A 19,611-nucleotide genomic window follows, 5' to 3' on the forward strand; every position below is an offset into this window, starting at 1 on the left:
AGCACTTAATTAGTGACTGTAGTACAGTATATGGTTTCCATTAAAGTTTGCTATTTTATCTGACTTTCATCATATTGAGCTGATAGAATATAAGGTAACAAAATTATTTATATTTGTTCAAAATATACAGTACTAGGAAATAGAAAAGATCTCTTATGTCATAACTTGTGTTTTGTTTCAAAACATTTAGCAGTTGCTTTAGTAGTATGAGATTGCATGGTATATTTTTGCAAAGATTAATACAGAATTGTCAAGAACATTGATGTTTCACACACAAAACATAACCTATGGAATGAACAAATACAAAAGAAATAAAGGTATAGCCAATTGAAAAAGCCATCAAGATGGAATATTTTAAGAATTGCTAGTCGTCATTATCCATTTAAGTAAAAACTATGAGAGGAATTCATATAAATCCTTTGTCCAGATAAGAATGAACAGAAGGGGTAGTTGATCTTTCCTTTTCTGTAATTTTGGTGTGCACTGTATAGCAGTATAACTCTTTATTATAATTACATATCCAACAAATTAAGGTAAAATAAGTGAGGAAAACATTATAAGATGACCATTAGGGATTACTGTAGTCAATTAATCTGATGTCCCATTTACCTTATAGTGTTCATAGTAATGATGTTGGATTTTTCTATATCTAGGGGAACTAGTGATTAGAGATGTAGAAAATATGAATATACACCTTTATACAGTATGTAGAATTGAATTTAAGTTGTTCTTGATGAACTTTTCATTTGATCTACTGGGCAACCACATTTCTTATCTGCTGTGAAGTTTGCAATTTTAAAAAACAGTATCTGTATCACTACAGATTGCAAGAATTGTCTTGTTATAGTTTGCCTCACCTCATCTACACTTCCTCCCATTGAATAAGAGTTGAATTTGTAAAAGCTAAGCTACTAACAAACATTAACAGTACTACATAAAGCTAGCTAAATGTAATTCTCAGTACTTTTGTAAGTTTTTGTCATCATTTAAGTTTAGTTCATACACCATCGTAAGTTTTTGTCATCATTTAAGTTTAGTTCATACACCATCGTAAGTTTTTGTCATCATTTAAGTTTAGTTCATACACCATCGTAAGTTTTTGTCATCATTTAAGTTTAGTTCATACACCATCGTAAGTTTTTGTCATCATTTAAGTTTAGTTCATACACCATCGTAAGTTTTTGTCATCATTTAAGTTTAGTTCATACACCATCGTAAGTTTTTGTCATCATTTAAGTTTAGTTCATACACCATCGTAAGTTTTTGTCATCATTTAAGTTTAGTTCATACACCATCGTAAGTTTTTGTCATCATTTAAGTTTAGTTCATACACCATCCCATCCAGCTGTCCTTTTGAATGAATATTATGGTTTCAACAGGGTACAATCTTCTTACTAATGCTTGAGTCTTTGCTCTGTGAATTTTGAGAATCTTTAAATGTACAGTACAGTATCTCTTGTTATCTCTCTGTGTTAGACAATTTAAGCGTTTGTTTACCAACTTACTGCTTATGGCTATACAAAGTTTTGTGTAACCACTTTTGATTTGTTGCTGGTGTAAAAGCTACAGTTTTATTCATTCCAAGTTTTACCTGGAATTCTCTTCAGTTCACCTCTTGTATGAATTTTATTTTTGTAGATTGTTTATTCTTCCTTATCAAGACTTTTGTCTCATAGTTTTTTAATTAGATTCCTGTGCGTCTGATGTTTGAATTTTTCACATATGCAAAATTAGGGTTTATCTTATTTCCACTTGCTGTACAGTGTTTGTGTACTATGTCATCTAATACTTAGTGGCTTATAAAAAATATAATTAGACTTTTTCCATTTTGTGAGCATTTTAAATAATGGTACTGTATTTAACTTTTAACTTTAAACATTTTCTGGAGAGATCACATACCTCATATTATCAAAAAAAAAAAAAAAAAAAAATCATGTTTCTTAAATCATTCTAATTATTGAAACTAATTTGGCCCTTATTTATCCATGTATGTGATAGTGGTTTGAAAATTCCACACAACCTATATGATGATAAGCAATTTTCATATTCATCTTAATGGCTTTCATACCATTTATTTCCAATCTATAATTATCCCTAGTTTGACCTTTTTTGTTTGTAGGTTGTTGTTCCCTCTAGTTATCGACCAAAGAGTGGGGCCCTTTTCAAAGCACGAGCTCTGCAGTATTGCTTAGAAGAAGATGTGAATCTCCTGGCAGACTCGGACTGGATTGTCCATCTAGATGAAGAAACGTTAGTCACTGACTCTGCTATCAGAGGCATTCTAAACTTTGTCATTGAGGGAAGACATCAGTTTGGGCAGGTAAATAATGGAAATTTGATTAATAGGACCTGAAAATTCTCTTTTGGGTCCAAATGTGTTTCTACAAAGGATTAAACGTATTTTTCAGTAGGATTTCTTAAGCAGTATATGTAAGTTTGAATTTGATATATGATGTATATGTTTTCAGTTTTGATCTGGCTATATTCAAACATTTTATGATGAGAACATTTAACTTTTTTTTACAGGGTCTTATTACGTATGCTAACGAAAACATCAAAAACTGGTTCACAACGCTTGCAGATAGCTTCAGGGTATCCGACGATATGGGTAAACTAAGGTTTCAATTTAAAGTGTTCCATAAACCTCTCTTTGGCTGGAAAGGATCCTATGTAGTGACTCAGGTAAGAAGAACATTTTGTTTTGCTAATCTTGAATTTCTACACATTGTATCTTTTAAAGCTTTCATTGTGTACTTGGTAATTTTTATTTCAAGTTCCTCTGCCTTTTTACAATCTTTTTCTGGGTGCATTTCCTTGAAGGCTTCATAATGTCACAAGTTTATTTTGTTCTATGTGGAGCGTAATTGTGTAACATATATTAGAAATCATACTGGGTGAAACTTAAAAGAAAATTAGCATTGTATATGAATTGTAATGCCTACAATCGTGCATGTTAAGTTTAGAGTTTATTTTTTAGATCAATCAAATAAAAAATTATGAAGTTATTAAAGTTTTAGTGAAGAACATTACAAATTTGAACATTTTACCTTCAACAGCATTGGACTTGTTACATCTAAGAATCTTTTACTGGAATTACAGACTGATATTTAACTATTGGGAATACAGTATTATATTGGTAGAAATATGGAAATGGAAAAAAGGGGAAAGAAAAAAAGCAAGAAAATCATGACAAGTAAAGGAATGTTAACAAAAGGAATTCTGAGGACAAGTGTAAATTCTAAGAAATGCATATTTCACAGCATACAACAAACATCCATTGCTTTTCCACAGAACTGCTAAGATTTAATTATGGATTTAGGTTTCCATTCTCTATTTCTATGATGATTACCGTATTGCCCGTGTCATAAGACGCTACTAGTGGTAAGATGCACACTGGGTGTGGCTCAGGAATGAAAAAAACTATCATAAATAGCAGTAATTCCCAGTCGGCGATTCTACAGTATGATTTTTTCAGCTGGCATAGTAAGTTTTCATATTTTGGGTGTACAGTATTATGAAATGTGATTGGTAAATATTAATTAGCTGCTGTACACCTGTCAACTGAATTTTATTACATATTCTTGTCAAAAACCACTAAACCAGTCATAGTTGCTACCATCATAACAATGTTTTCATGTGTTTGTTTACATGAAAGCAGTGTTGCCAAATGGTACTGATCAAATTTTGGTAGAGAATTAAAATTCTAGTAATATTTCCTAAATTTATCAGGCATAAATTTTCTTTACAAAATTAATTATTGATTAAATAAAGAATTCATTAGCAATTTCACAAGTTGGAATATTTTTTCTGTTTGTATGATTCTACGTCTTGTTAGTTTACAGCTAACTTGGTAACACTACATTCAATATGCAGTGAGATGTTTTTCAAGTGTCTGGTCAGCAAAAACTAGCTGTAATATTTTGGAGTATATGCAACAAAGTCATTATCAAAATATTACTTTATTACAAAATATCAACAATATGTGGGAAAATAGATAAATAATGCATAAACAACTGCTTGGATACCATTAGTTGGCATGTTTACATGTACATGGTGTTGGCCAAATATCTTGTTAGCTTCATTTATTAAAGAAAGTGCATTCAAAATAAATTTATTTATTATATATGAATGATAATTGTATAGGCTTATATTTATGTCTGGTGAGTGTTGGTATGTCATTACTGGGGGTGTTTGAGGGTTGTCAAACTCCCTTATACAACTTTATCTTAGAGTTAAAAAGCAGGGTGAATTTTGGAGGCATTTTTTAGGAAAAAGTTGCATCTTAAGAAATGGGAAACACGGTATATCATCATAAGACTTATACATGAAAAAATGTTGTATGACCCATATTGAATCGTGGGCATTATCTGACGGTAGAATTGCTACCTACCCTTAGTAAATCTGTTTAATTGATCAAGATGACATTAAGTACTGGACTATTTTTATATACCCTTTTATAGGTACTGTAGTGATAAAACACATGCCTTAAAGTAGACTGCTGAGATATTAAGTTTTATTGCAGTTATGGTAAACAAGTTAATGCTAAAGACTAGAAGGGAATTGGGATCTCTCTTTTTTCCCAATTGTGGTCTTGTTTTCAATGAGAAAAGTTGTGGAAAATAGGCTCACACAACTCGGTGCTTTCAAAGTACTATTCCAGCTGTTATTAAAAATTTTGAAAGTTTTTTTTAATTTTTTTTTATATCAGATCATTATTAATTGTAGGCTGGTGCTGAAAGGAGAGTAACGTTTGACCATGGCCCTGATGGGAGTGTAGCAGAGGACAACTACTTTGGCATGGTAGCTCTTAGGGAAGGGTACAGTTTCGACTTCATCGAAGGGGAAATGTGGGAGAAGTCTCCGTTTTCCATCTACGACTTTTTGCAGCAGCGCAAAAGATGGTTACAAGGCATTTTGCTGGTTGTACACAGCCAACATATACCAGTAAGTAGTTTTGTTTACTCATTATTAGGATTGCAATTTTTTTTTTTATTTGTTGCATAATTTTGAGGGCCCTCCAAAGAGGTAAATACATGCTTGCAGTAGGTTGAAATGGATAACAGCAAAGTTTTAGTTAAAAATAATTATTTTGTTTGCATATAATGGATTTTTTTCCTCATAATTAAACTTTTACTAACTTTATTTATTAATTTCCCACAGGTTAGCACAAAATGGTTATTGGCCATTTCCCTGTACTCCTGGGTGACAATGCCATTAGCTCTGGCCTCAGTGGTTTTGAGTACTATATTTCCTGTTCCAGGCCCAGGGTTTCTCAATGTAATGGCAGCTTTTGTAGGGGGGGTTAATTTTTATATGTACATTTTTGGTGTAATTAAGTCCTTCCGTGTAGATCGTGTTGGCTGGTTGAGAATGGCGTTGTGCATGGCAGGAGCTCTTATAACAATGCCATTCAACTTTCTTGTTGAAAATGTTGCCGTTGTACGGGGGCTTGTTGGTAACAAACATAAATTCTATATCGTCAATAAGCTTACTGGTGCCCCTGATAAAGTTGTGAGCACGGTTTAATGAGGATGTGGATAGAGCACAGCTTGTGCCAGGCTAGTCATTTGTAATTTATTCTTTCACTTGTTATTATACTGTTGTGGTTGCAGAAGACTGTAGACAAATAGCTGTTTGGAGATATGAATTGCAATACATAGAAGAGGAGAACATAGAGAATACTCTTAGTTACCTGTGAAATTTGCAGCTTAAGATTATTTTTTGTCAGGTTTGCATTTAGCTTAAATGTATTGGAAACAAGGCACATATGTACTTGTTTACATTTCTGACAATATCATTTGGTTTTCATAAGGAAACAGTTTTCCTCACTTGAATACAGTTAAAGGTTTCATTGTGGCAAATGACTCTGCATTGTTTTAATTAGTCAAGAAGTTGTTGTAATATCTCGTGATCTTGTGGTTTCTGTGCGGTGCTCCAGTTTTGTTTGTGGTCAGGTGCTCAGGGATGGGAGTGAAACATGAATGAAGCACAAAAGTAATAGATGGCATTTAGTGTATAGCTCTGGAACCACCATTGAACTGGATAGTTTTTTATACTTTACAGGCACTAATCAAAAAAAAAAAAAGTGCTTGTTTCCCAATCCTGATGTACCATGTGATTCTCAGATAATGTAGGCCAGGGAAATGTAAAGTTATAAGTTGATAAGAACCACTAGCACAAATAATATCTAAATATATGTGTACATATATATAGATATAAATATTTATATATATAATATATTTTCATGGCAAATATTAAGGGCATGCGCAAAAGCAGCATGATGATTTTGACTAGATTAAAAGTATAATGGTGCTGAATGAAAAGCATCCCCTCAACCCCTGCCTTGTGATAAACATTCACTGCCAGTGGAAAAGCAAATGGAGTTTAGAGGACCCTAATAATAATAATGGAGATAGTAATGTTAATGCTGATGTTGTTTCCCAGTGCCAGGGCATTTCATCAATTATACTGAAGATGCCATTATTTTTTCTAATGTAGACATTTTAAAAGTGTGTGTTTACAATTATCTTTGTCTGATGTGTGTGTATTATTTTGAGAAACTATGTAGGTGTTATGCTGCACTGTTTGTTCTTTTCACACTTGTTTTACTAGAGTACATGTGGAAGTCCTTTTTAAGTTGATTGCTAATGATGCACAAGTTTTGTACAGGTTAAGTAAATTTTACTACGTATATGTTACAAAACTCTCGCTCACAAACAGTTTAATTTTATTAGATTGGTCTCACTTGATGCTGAAAAGAATTCAGGTAAGAACTTTATTATTAGCTTTTGTAGCAGTTATTTTGTTCTGTTGGTTGTGATGTTTTACTTGTTAAGGAAAATTTTGTGCTTAAATTGTTACCTTCTTAAGTCTGAGAGAGGCAGTCCTAGCCAAAGACTTTTAAAGTTAAGAGCTTTGTTTCTCAAGTAAGTTGAGTGAAATGAAAGTTTGCTGTTTCTTTGTTGTCTGTAATAGTTTAACATATAGTCGGCCAGTCATATCAAAGTAGTTGTTTGTTGAAATATGAACTATCTCCTCTTAAAAGTGAAGTTATTTGAAAGTTTTTATCAAAGAAAAAAAAGTTATTCAGTCATTTCATTTACAATACAATTTATATATAAATGTTGTGGAAGTTAAGTGATTTTCCTAAGTTTACAAAAAAAACAGTCGAGGAGAATGAACTGCAATCTAGTGATTCTCTTTCTCTGTAATTGAAAGTAAATTTGAGTGCAAATTTTAACAAAATAAGTTATCTAACATGTTCATTAAAGGAGTGATTTGCATATATATATATATATATATATATATATATATATACTGTATTGAGTTGCAATAATTAAAGGCCTTCATTTAACTCAGACTGAAGGTGTACTGTACATTAAACTAAGACAAAGTCAGTACTAGTAGCTTTGAATGCACAGACAGCCATTCCTTTCCACTTACTTTAAAAGCAGAAGTCAACATATCTTGGTCCTTTTAGTATGAATCCATACCCAGTCTTATATTATGCATAACTCGTCTTTGCAATGACTTACAGATTGAAGAATCAGAAAGTACTCAGAAACTCAAATATGTAGTACCTTCTATTATTTGAAATCAGTACTGTACATTCTTCATCATGTAAGTATTCATTTTACTTTATTTTGTACGATAAGTTACTTGGAAATGCAGTTCCTTTCAAGGATTTCTGTATTTGATGGATATTTAAGTACTTATTTGTTTCTTGACAAAATGGAATTCTTTATACCCAAAACTGATGTTGACTTTTATTTCTTGGGAAAAGAAAATAGGTTTCAAGGCTCGTTTATGCTTTTCATTAGACTATTTGTTGAGTTACCCTTGTTGCTTAGATTTTAGCATGTGTTGATCGATAAGGTTGAGGATGAAAGGTAGAACATTTTGGCCAAATCCTACTTTTGGAAAGAACTTTCAGTTGTTTGTTTATTAGGTTTTTCTGTAATAATGATTTTAAAGACTAGTTTACCAGTACATGGAAACACTTCATCTTCATGACTACCTCATTTCAGTGTAGTTTTATTCCTTATGCTAACATTTCCTTCTAGAACAAAAAGAGATACGTGGGCTTGAGTTGATATTATTTTTACTATCTACCATTTAAATTGATGCAAAGGAGCTCAAAGGTATGAAAAATAGTGTCAAAATGGCTAGTTTTTTTTTCCAAAGTGAGTGGGCTTTTTTGCCCCACAACCAGAAGGCACTCTGTGGAATTGAAAATATTAAAACATGTTTACGATTTCTAGATTAGCTTCTTGACAACAAAAATTCATGTTAATACTAAGCAAAACTGCTCTCTTTTTGTTGAGATATATAATTAAAGCAGTAAATGAGAAGGCAGAAAACTACAAAGGTAGGCCAGAGGTGTAGCTTGAATTGAAAGTTCACCAAGCAATTAGAAGTTAAACATAGGCTTGCATTGATATAAACATTTAATAGCAAATGTATAACTAATCCAAATTTTGAAGGCTTTTATAGATCTTTGATAAATGCATAGAGAAAATCTATATGCGCAATTGCTGGAAATGCTTTGAGCTACAGTTTTTATTTTCGTGCTAAAATTGAAGCACTTGAAGGAATAGGAAATTTTGTTGATTAGCTGACTGTGCCTATTGTTAAAATCAAGCTAAAGATGTTCGTGATGTGGTTTAGTACTTGCTGAAGTACACCATATCCATTTAAAAACTTCATTGGTTATACAGTTGATTTTTGATGGGTGCCTGCATATGCAATCATTTCGGAGCTTTCTTTGCACTATAACGACCCATTTAACTTTTAGGGCTCTTATAACATTGAAATTTAAAAACAGTGCTTATCACCTTGTGCATGTCATTATATTTATTCAAATTGAAATACTCTTTAGGTCACTGAAGTCTGTCTCTTGATATATTATATGGAGATTTGAAAGTAATTCATACCATATCTGTTGGCCGAGTATTCTGTGAGGCTTATTTTTAAACATTTTTACTCGAATGCATTGTTAGGCTTGTATTGCTATTACAGTGGATGTTCATGATTTAACTCAATTTTCTTTTGGAATAATACCTTTGATATAAGTATGTACTAGGTTCGAAGGTGAAGTAGGCTTACACATTGAAAAGATAACCAGATCTGTTTTAATAGGTGAATGTTTCTCGTAATTATTCAATACAGATTTTTACAGATAACCTGTACAGTACATGCTTGTACTAAAACACAAAATTTCATAAATGCATTATTTTATGTTGCCTTCTCATTTTAGTGTGTTCTAGTCGAGTATATGGTTATTTGGAGATATATTTTGAACCTATTTTCAAGCATATAAAAATTATAGCCATTCATGGGTACAATATAGAAATGTTTCATAATTGCTTGTATGGGTATTTTATATGATTGGTAAGATACTTCAATATATATTTAGTTACTTCCTTTTCATGATGTGCCACCATTGATTTACGTGTTTAAGTGATTATGTTCTTTTATTAATAGATTAAAGTTTGTTGTATACCTTCCATCTTCATGCTATTGGCACTTAAATCTGTGTTTCTCACAGTTTTAGGGCAGAATATATCTCTCTATCTTAGACTCTCCTCTCTTAAACTCTCTCCATTTAATTATATATGATCTCAGATGAAATGTATTTTGTTAATAAGTTTCATTCATTACTGCAAAGTTGCCTGTAATTATTTATAGAAAATGTTATCATCATAAAGCTGGTTCGTAATAAAAGTTAAGAATTTTTTCTTTTTATTTCTTTCACCTAGACTTTGACAGCAATACTTTAAACTAAAGTGAATGATGCTAAAAACACTGTGGTCCTACATTATGGTGCACTATATGGAAATTTTATAAGGGAAACAAGGGGTTGCTGACTAATTCTGTTAGGGGTCAAACTATTTTCATATTGAATCTGATGACTGGACCTCTGGCTTCTTTTTGTGGGTGGGAGAATCATAAAGTTAGAAACTAGTATGCATCTCATTACTCCTAGTTACTGTACATGTAGCTGCTGTAGCCAAAGTAGCTCTTGCCTGGTTTTTTTCCTTGCCATAATTGATCATTCATCAGGGAACCTGTAGTGGCTTAAGATATAATTATTCCGTAACTGAAATACAAACCAACGCTATTTATAGAGGGTATACTTTTGGTGAAAGATGAAAGCACGAGCCATCAAAATTTAGCGAGGGTTAACTACCCGTCCTGCTAGTTAGCGGTGGGTAGGGGGGTTAGCAGCCGCTGGTATGACCCGGATTGGTCGCCGCATTCACCGGACCAGAACCCCCAGATTTTTATCTCTGGGGATACCTTAAGGACAGGGTATATGGAAACAACCCCCAGATCTGAAGGCAGCAATAACAGTGATCCCAAGGGAGGAATGCGGGAGGGTCATCGAGAACTTTTCCCGCCGGATCCAAATGTGCCTGTACCGCTGGGGAGCTCATTTGGAGCACATTTTGGAGAGCCAGTGAAACAAAGAGTTTTGTTGTACAGACTTGAAACTTTGGAGATGTTTGCTACACAGGCTAGACCTAATGTAGCTAAAGTTTTGTGTCGATCTAAATAGAATTTTGGAATTTATTTGTTTTTTGGTGATTACCGTATTTTTTTTTTTTTTTTTTTTTTTTTTTTTGTCACCCTATATTAATGTAGTAAATTTTTATAGAATATATTTATTTTTGTAGTGTGTATTATTTATATCACCAGTATTTCTTACAGAGCTCTCTCGCAATCCCTGACTAAGAATCGAAGAGGTTGTTTTGAATAGTTCAAGTAAATAATAACTCGGTTTTGCTTTGAGTGTACTTAAAAGACCTTTGGATATTCAGTGTTTTTATATATTGCCGTCTGGGAGTTGCACAATTTCTCAGAGCTTGGGTATTATTCAAGTGTAACAGATTTACGTAAAAACAAACAGGTGATTTTGAAGCTAGGGAGGTTATGTAATTTTCCAGCTGTAATATATATTATATTAATTGGCCTGCCATCACCTGTCCCCCAGAAAGTCCTGCCTGGAATCAAAAAGTGATTTGGTTCATTGAACCGGGAGTAGATATAGGTGGCTGGGTAGCCCCCAGCCACCCCTTACCTACCCACTATAAGTGGTTAGGTAGGGTTGCCACTTTGCACTTTAAATCTAATGGCTACCTTCCAGCTCCGCTGAAAATATTATCGACATAAATAACTACAGGTTTGTATTAGTTAAGGAAATATACAAATTATCTCTGAATTGTCATACTTTTTCATAAATTGTGTTTATGGTAACCATACTGCTTTCTAACTACTGTACTAGTACTACCCATCAATCCAGATAAACTGATGTCTGAGTTGACATCCTCTTTATTGTTTAGAATTGTAACTACCAATTGTGGATATTGCAGTACAAATGTGAAGGTCTTGCAGTTTGGTTGTACACTTTTTCTTACCATTTATTTAATCACATTTGGGGGCCATTGTTACAATACTGCCAACTTTACAATGCAGCGAAAAATCTATTTTTGGGTGAGATAGCTATGTCGTCCTGATGGAAGGTTCCTTCAGTAGCTTCCTAGGGTATATTAAACTACGGTGATATTCCCAGAGAATTAAACTAAAGGTCTCCAGAATTCTAACTTCTGGCGCGAATATCCCTAAAGTTGCCTTTCAGGATATCGCATAATAACAGGGGACGTATTCTTGACACGCCACATAGCTATCTGCACCCCACATAGCGTTTACGCTTCGAGGGGGTGAAGTGGCAAGATAAATGAGGAGCCGTTACAAAACTCTCCTCCTCCGTTACTGTTTGAGCACTTGGATGACGTCATATTCGCCGCCATCTTGGATGATGTCGCATCCGCCCGCCATCTTCATTCCTTTTAGCGTTAGGCCAGTACTAAGATACAGTAAGATTGGGAGGGAGCCTGCCAAGGCCTTTCGTAGAAAGGAGGGCGGGTCCATCAGGACGACATGGCTATCTCACCCAAAAATAGATTTTTCGCTTCGCTCAAAATCGTTTTTTTGGGCTCAGGCCATGTCGTCCTGATGGAAGTTTACCTGAGCATTAATGTATCGTGAATTTCCCAGTTGTGCCTTCGCCTTCTAGACAATATTTCCTTGGTCGTTAGGACCTAAGAGACCTATGACGATACCGTTATGTCATATCTGCTGAACATACACTACGTTAGTGCTTCCTGCCCCCTACAGGGAAAAGTCAACTAGACTCGGGGAAAGTCTCAAAGTTGCATGTTATATGTAACCAGCCCAGTGGTCAAAGGAGACATGCAGGTCTCAGTGCATGTCAGTAGCCCGAGTTTGTATTAAGTGTCGGAACAAGTTACATCTAGCCGGAAAGCGTTTGCATAAGCATTGGAACAAAGTTAATATCATTGTTAAGTACAGTATATCATGCAGAATAAAGGGTAGAATACTGTAGTGCTCACACAGTCTTTATTATAATGTTTAGGGCGAAATAAGACGCACAAAACCGTTATGCATTTATTTATAATTAGATGAGTAAGGATGGACATACTTGTAATACGATGTAAATTTGCAATTGAAATCATTTAAATTACATAGACACAATGACATAAACAGAAATGTTTGTGATACCTGAAAAGGAAAACTTGCTAACATGCACGTCAATTTCCGTTGGGAATTGTAATGTCTTTCTGAGAATGTCTCAATTTACACTCGTGTAATAAACACGCGGCACTAGTGTTCAGTCTGCTATATCACCTCAGGATATTAGAACAGTCCGTATTGTCACCATGATGACAATTCACTACTATGTTGTGCACTAGTGCCAACATAGACACCCTTGGAATTAGTGTCCCATATAATTCACTGTTCCTCACAACACTAAGCAGCAGGTTTTAGTACACTACCTGCTGCTACCACGAATCTCTTCACTTCCTGCACTTGCTTCGCATAGTGTTTAAAGAACACCCTGGATAACTTCCATCCAGTAAACGAGCGAAGACTCTCAAAGTCCATTAGCTGGAAAAAATTCAGGGAAGAGGCAACCTTCCTGGGATCATGACCTGCGGGTGTACTGTCAGGATCCGCTCTGAGAATGAAGTAGGTGATCTTCGCCCTTAGTTGTTGAAGTGACAGGTTTGAACCCGATGTTTCTCCTTTAAAGAGTTGTCCTCCCCCGAAGTCTGAAGTTCTGCGAAGATAGACCTTTAGACTTTCCACTGGACACAGAGAGACATCTTCCTTCAGAGGGCAGATTCTCCAAGGACCCCATCTCTTAGTGGGTAACTCGTTCTTGGCAAGAAACGTTGGGTCAGGAAAGAGGGTGAGCTCGCCCGTGTCGGCGAATCGGATGTGGCCCTCTTCCCTAGATAATGCCACATTTCACTAACTAGCCCCTGAGGCTAGAGCAAACAAGAAAATAACTTTGAGTCAAATCTTTCAGAGGGCAAGTCTCATTGTCCAAACCTGATGCAAAGTGTAGCACCTTATCCAGAGACCATGAAATGGGTCTCGGAGGGGCCGCAGGTCTAAGTCTGGCACAGGCCTTCGGCACCTTATTAAAGATTTCGTTAGACAAGTCTATCTGGAAGGCATATAGTAAGGGTCTTGTCAGGGCAGATTTACACGTAGAGATCGTGTTGGCTGCTAAACCTTGTCCATGAAGGTGAATGAAGAAAGACAAGCAGAAATCCGTTGAGATTTCCTTCGGATTCTTTGCCTTGACAAAGGCCACCCATTTCTTCCAAGATGACTCATATTGCCTTCTGGTAGATTTTGACTTATATTCCTCCAAGAAGTCTAAGCTTTCCTTCGAGATTCCAAACCTTTTCTTCACAGCTAGGGAGAGAAAATCATGACATGAAGGTCTCTGGTTTTCTGTGATGAAGCGAAGACAGTCTACTTCTGAACTTGTTGAGACAGAACTGGGTCCGGCAGTGGAATCATCTTCGGTTGTAATTCTAGAATTGGGGAACCAGATGCTCCGGGACCACTTGGGAGCCACTAGGGCTGCTGTTCCTTGAAAGGATCTCATCTTGTTGAGGACCTTTAACAGAAGGTTGGGTGGAGGGAACTGGTAAATCCTGGTCCATCTGTTCCAGTCCAGGGACATGGCGTCCACTGCTTCCGCTCGAGGGTCCTTGTACGGGGCCACGTATCGAGGAAGTTTCTTGTCGCTCGTTACGAAGAGGTCGATCTGCAGTTACGGGACTTGATGTGAGATGAAGGAAAATGAGTCTGCGTCTAGGGACCATTCTGACTCTATCGGAGCTATCCTTGGTAGAGCGTCCGCTGTCACATTGCGGAACCCTTGAAGGTGAACTGCTGATAGGTGCCATCTTTTCTTCTCTGCTAATCGGAAGATGGCCAACAATACTTGGTTGAGTTGAGGCGATCCTGAGCCTTAACGATTCAGACATCTGACCACCACATCGCTGGCCAGAGTCAGTCGCACGTGGGCTGAGGGACGAGAGGACAATTTCTTCAATGTGAGGAAGACTGCCATGGCCTCCAAGATGTTGATGTGAAAAGTTCCTTGAGTCTTGCGCTGATGGGAGTGGCCCCCTCATCCTTCCAGCGATGCGTCCGTATGGATGACGACTGAGGGCGGAGGCAGTTGTAGAGGTATTGACCTCTTGAACTTCTTGGCCTCCGACCATGACTTGAGAAGTGATCGTAGTCGAGACAGTAGTGGTCTTCTGAGATCTCTTCGAGCGTTTGATGTGTATCTTCTCCAGACTCCTGATGCATCTTTTAGCTGTGCTTTCAGCACTGGGTCTGTCACCAAGGCAAACTGGAGGGAGCCGAGCACCCGCTCCTGTTGCCGTCTTGAAATCCATTTGGATTTGGGGAGTCTCTTGACAGACCAGACCCCGCTATTTCCCTCCTCTTCTTTAATGGAATGGAGAGGCAGTGCGACTGAAGGTCCCAATCCAATGTATGCCTAGCCATTGGAACTTCTGAGCTGGAGATAGTCGAGACTTTTTGCCGTTGATGTTGAATCCTAGATGTTCCAGGAATTGGATCACTTTCGTGGAAGCTTGCAGGCATTCTGCTTCCGATGCTGCCCACACCAGCCAATCGTCCAGGTAAGCCACCACCTGGACGCCTTGTAGGCGTAGTTGTTGAACGATTGTGTCTGCAAGCTTTGTGAAGATCCTTGGGGCTATGTTTAGTCCGAAGGGCATGGCTCTGAAAGCGTACTTTCTTTTTCGAAGCCTGAATCCTAGGTGGGAGGAGATCTGGCGATTCATCGGAATGTGCCAATAGGCATCCGCCATGTCTATGGAGACTGTGTATGCCTTTTTGGGCAATAGGGCCCTTTTATGTTGAAGGGTTAGCATCTTGAACTTGTTGAGAGGGGACAAATCCCGAATGACTCTGAGTTCGTCGGAGTCTTTCTTGGGAACACAGAACAGTCTTCCTTGAAACTTGATGGACTTTGCCCTCTTGATCACTCGTTTGCTCACGAGTTCTCGGACGTATTCTTCCAAAACGGGAGTTGATTGTTGGAAGAATTGAGGAAATGCTGGTGGTGCTGTCCTCCAGCTCCAGCCTAGTCCGTTTTTGATGCTGTGAGCCCAGGGATCGAAGGTCGAACGATCCCGGAAGAGACTGAGTCTTCCTCCTACCGGAAGCAACTCATTGCTTCTGATTTCCGGAGGGCTTGCCTCTCAACCGCTTGCCCCCCTTCCTCCTCTCCCTCTGGGGTGACGTCTAGAGGAGTCTCTCCCTGAGCCTCTACCTCTAGCACGAAAGGTAGTGGTCTGCCTCTCATAGACGGGAGTAAAGGCTAGTGATTGAGTCACCACCTGCTGGGGTACCAGTTGGAAGGTGGGTTGGGCTTGCGCTACCAGCTGTGGCGTTGCGGTCGCGGTAAGTCGATGTTTCGCTGGGCGAGGTGGGAGCCTTGGTCTTTTGGACTTCTTCTTCGGTTGGGGACCATCATCCGGAGAAGATTTCCTCTTTCCTGACATGCCCCACTTTTGGAGAAGGTTTCTATTCTTCGTGGCGGCCTTGTCAACGATCTCCTTGACCAAGTCAGTGAGGAAGAGATCTTTCCCCCATATGTTGGAGGAAATCGGCTTCCTAGGTTTGTGTTTGATTGTTGCTGACAAGAACACGAACTCTCTACACGCCCATCATGTCCTGACGAAGCTGTAGAAGTCTTTCGTCAGGGTCGCCAAGTGTGTCTTGGCTAGGACCATGAACATGTCCGGTGCCCTCTGTTCACCGACCATTGTCTCTATGGTCACTTGGAGGGAGAGAGAAGCAGCCAGTCTCTCCTTCGTATCCTGTTCTCTACAGAGGAGAAACTCGGATAGCTTGGGGAGATTCTCGCTGAACTGGCGTCCAGCAATGTCAGCCTCCAACTTCCCGACTGAGAAGGTTAGCTGAATATCCTTCCAGTCCTTGTCGTCAGGTGGTAGGGCTAGGGAGAGGGGCCTACACTCTTCCATTGTAGGGCAAGGTTTCCCTGCCTCCACTGCCTTCAGTACTGCCTTGAAGGACTTCTCTGCGAAGGGGAAGACCATAGTATTGGGTGCAAGAAAGGATGAATGTTTCTTGCCGAGAGCCGGCACCTTGGAATTGGTGTAGCCCCTGTCCTTCAGGCAGCCAGCGAACAAAGCCTGAGCCTTAGAATGGTCAAATACTATGACCTCCTTAGGCTCTGTTTCTTCCTTGGAAACGAGTTCCGTCTTAAGAAGAATGAAGCAGTCCGGGTAGGATTCGAAGCTGGGCCAGAATTCCACGTCTTCGACGGGGACAGCACCCAGCTTGTCCGAGATAACAATCTTGTCGTTGGTAATGGGCATGTACTCGACATGCTTCCATGGATTGATCTCGGAGCAGGAGGGAAGCTCCTTAACATCGAGTCTCTTTTGAGACCCCCGGTGAAGCGTCATGCGAAGGATCTTCTTGAGATCTGCATCCCTCTGTTTGATTTTCTCGTCGAAGATCGCCATCATTGCCTGAATGGCAGCCATGGTATTGTCCGCCTTCGTAGGCAATGAAGTGGACGATGTAGAGGGTCCGGGTTCTGGGGCAGGAACCGATGGCACGGAGAGTGATGCGACATGCTCGTCATTCGACTCGGGAGCTACCGTAGACTCCTTTTCCTAACCTTCGGCCAAAAGGTCCTTCTCGGTGTCCTCTGACACCTCTGACATCCTATCATCCTCTATGTGAATGTCCTTCATTGCGTCCGAGACATCTGAATCGACTGACAGCTGGATGCACGGGATCTCAGGGCGAGGCTGAGGGATAACAGCAGCCGCAGATGCCCAAAGGAAGAGCATGGCTCTCATGCGCTCGTTAGGCAGATAGGCCCCGTGGAGTTTTTTTGGAAACCACGCACCCACTTGCGTAGTTTATGCCGAGCAATGTCCCTTGACTCCGCAGACTGGGAAGTCTCAAACCCCTCACTAAGCAGGTCTTTACACGTGGTACATACCTGCAGGTCCCAATACCTCAGAGGCCCCTTCGTGATGGAGCAGCGGGAGTGCGTCCGGCACCCCAGATGGCCATAAAAGTCCTTGCGTCGAACGCAGCAGAACGCGCTCTCACACTGGACGTAGTCCTCCTGTAAAGAGAGGAAAAGAAAATTAGTATATTGGAGTCTATCACAATATACTTAAATATAATAATAATAATAATTATAATAAGAGATTCCTTTCTATTGTGTAAGCTTAGGATAGGTAAGCTGGAAATGAAATAGGAAAGAGACATACGTGTGAATCTCGCCCACCCAATTGCTGCGAACTTCCTCACTATTAATTACAGGGCACCCTCTGTAAGGGGTCTAATGAAAGATTCTAGTCCGTAGGGATAGAGTAGTGTAAACAACACCCATTTCCAAAGAATTAAGGGGCTGATGAATAATCAGCGTAAAGAAAAGGGGGGATTCAGTCCCCAATTCAGGTAGGTCTCAACAAGAGACTGCGCATGGACGCACAGAGTATGTTGGAAAACTTATCTATTGTATAGTCATATACGTACCTTAGTTTTCTGTCTGTGGTATGTTTCAATACTACAGATGTACTGGCTATTGTATATTCCTATACAATAGGCACTACCGGCATATTACCGTCCAGGCTAGTACTTGGAGATAATTCAACTGGCACAATAATTCCTATCTATATGGCTAGCAATCCGTCAGCATATCAACGGTCCACCGGACTGCCGGTGGGCCGCCGACCGAAGGCATACCATCCCAGTCATCATTCAGGGTGACTGGGTAATAATGGAAGCTATGCATAGCCGGTGGCCCACTGAATCATCGACGACCCTCCGGCCTGCCGGCGGGCCACCGACTGAAGGCACACCAACCCAGCCATCATACAATGTGACTGAGTGGTGACCCAGAGCATACACTGCCGGCAGAGTCAGATGTGATGTTGAATTAATGGCTGTCGGATCACAAACTCTGCCTGCCTTCTGCCGGCAAGGTCAGTGGCCGGCAGTCAACATAGTTGCCAGCACTAGCCCATAGAGAGAGAAAAAGTAATGAGTGAAGGAAGATGAAAGGGAGGCGGCATAGCCACCCTGACACTGCATTCCTCTGGAATGAGGGTTCGGATGGAAGGGGAGAACATATCATGATCAGGCTTCCACCCAACCGCAGCCCTGCCTCTATCAGTCGGACAAAGGCAACGGATGGCAGTCCAAGGGAGGACTGAAGAACACACTAAAGCCAAACGGGGTCTCCAGCCAGTGTGTAGGCCTGCAGAAAAGCCATCCTAAAACGTCATGTGCTGAGAGGAAAGCTGAACAGCTAGGGTTAACAGACTGAAGACCAAGCCGGCCCTATAACCCGCCGGCACTCGGTGAGATTGTAGGACAGCAGACACAGAGGTGTGATGGCTAGGCCATCACCAAAGGACAGAAGGGACAGGGAAAGGATCCTGTGTAAGGTGTGAGAGGGGCCGGCGCATGCTGTCCCTGTCACGCCAACAAGGGAACTCTTTCAGTATCAGCACCATTCCAGGCGTAAGGAGAGTACATTCTCCAGCCTAGGGTGGGCTAATACAGTGAAGGGACCGGCATCATCAATCCGTCCCAAACTATAAGAGAAACAGAATTCCCATGCTTGTTTATCCTAGACCAAAGAATATTCAATATACTTCAGCGTAGGGGCTGCAAGCACAGAACTAGTCGCTAGACTACAGGGAGAAGGGGATCTCATGACCCCTCCAAGTGCAGTCTAGGGGGGCAGAGCCCCCTATACCAACTGGCTATATCCAACAGGGGAGTACATTCCCCTTAAAGGACAGCTAGAGGCATACGACAGGTACAGTACTCTGAGGTCCTGACCCAAACGCAAAGCTCATCGACAATGGCTTGGAAAGGAGCAGAAAACCCTAGCCTAACCTTACCAGAATTACATTTCAAGGCAAGAATGGCTAGGATTGTAGCCCTAGGCTACACTCAGAGGGAAGAAGAGATTACCTTATACATAAAGCTAACCGGGTAGATGTGTGAAAGTATACTAAAGCCACTAGTCTATTAGCCTAGTGACAGAGAGATCGACTACCTGATTCATCAAAGCTCTTGTATACTATCATGGAAGAAGAAAACATGTGCAATCAATAAATCTTATACGTATGTTTTGCCTAGTATCTTCTTTTAAATAAAGGATTTTGAGCGAAGCAAAAAATTTAT

At 39.3% G+C, this 19,611-nt stretch overlaps 1 protein-coding gene across 6 annotated transcripts in view; it reads left to right on the forward strand.

Annotated features, from left to right (window-relative positions):
* Window positions 1–9,736, forward strand: part of egh (beta-1,4-mannosyltransferase egh) — a 211,099-nt gene extending 201,363 nt beyond the window's left edge. For all 6 annotated transcript variants that reach the window (XM_068366407.1, XM_068366410.1, XM_068366411.1 and 3 more), the window contains 4 exons: window positions 2,120–2,320; window positions 2,527–2,682; window positions 4,726–4,944; window positions 5,161–9,736. In XM_068366407.1, the coding sequence (XP_068222508.1) occupies window positions 2,120–2,320; window positions 2,527–2,682; window positions 4,726–4,944; window positions 5,161–5,526 (942 nt within the window). In that variant the 3' untranslated portion in view covers window positions 5,527–9,736. The remainder of the gene's footprint in view (window positions 1–2,119; window positions 2,321–2,526; window positions 2,683–4,725; window positions 4,945–5,160) is intronic.
* Window positions 9,737–19,611: the final 9,875 nt, after the last annotated feature.

This window comes from Palaemon carinicauda, chromosome 44 (genome assembly GCF_036898095.1).
Source record: "Palaemon carinicauda isolate YSFRI2023 chromosome 44, ASM3689809v2, whole genome shotgun sequence".
In the NCBI taxonomy this organism is placed as follows: Eukaryota; Metazoa; Arthropoda; class Malacostraca; order Decapoda; family Palaemonidae; genus Palaemon; species Palaemon carinicauda.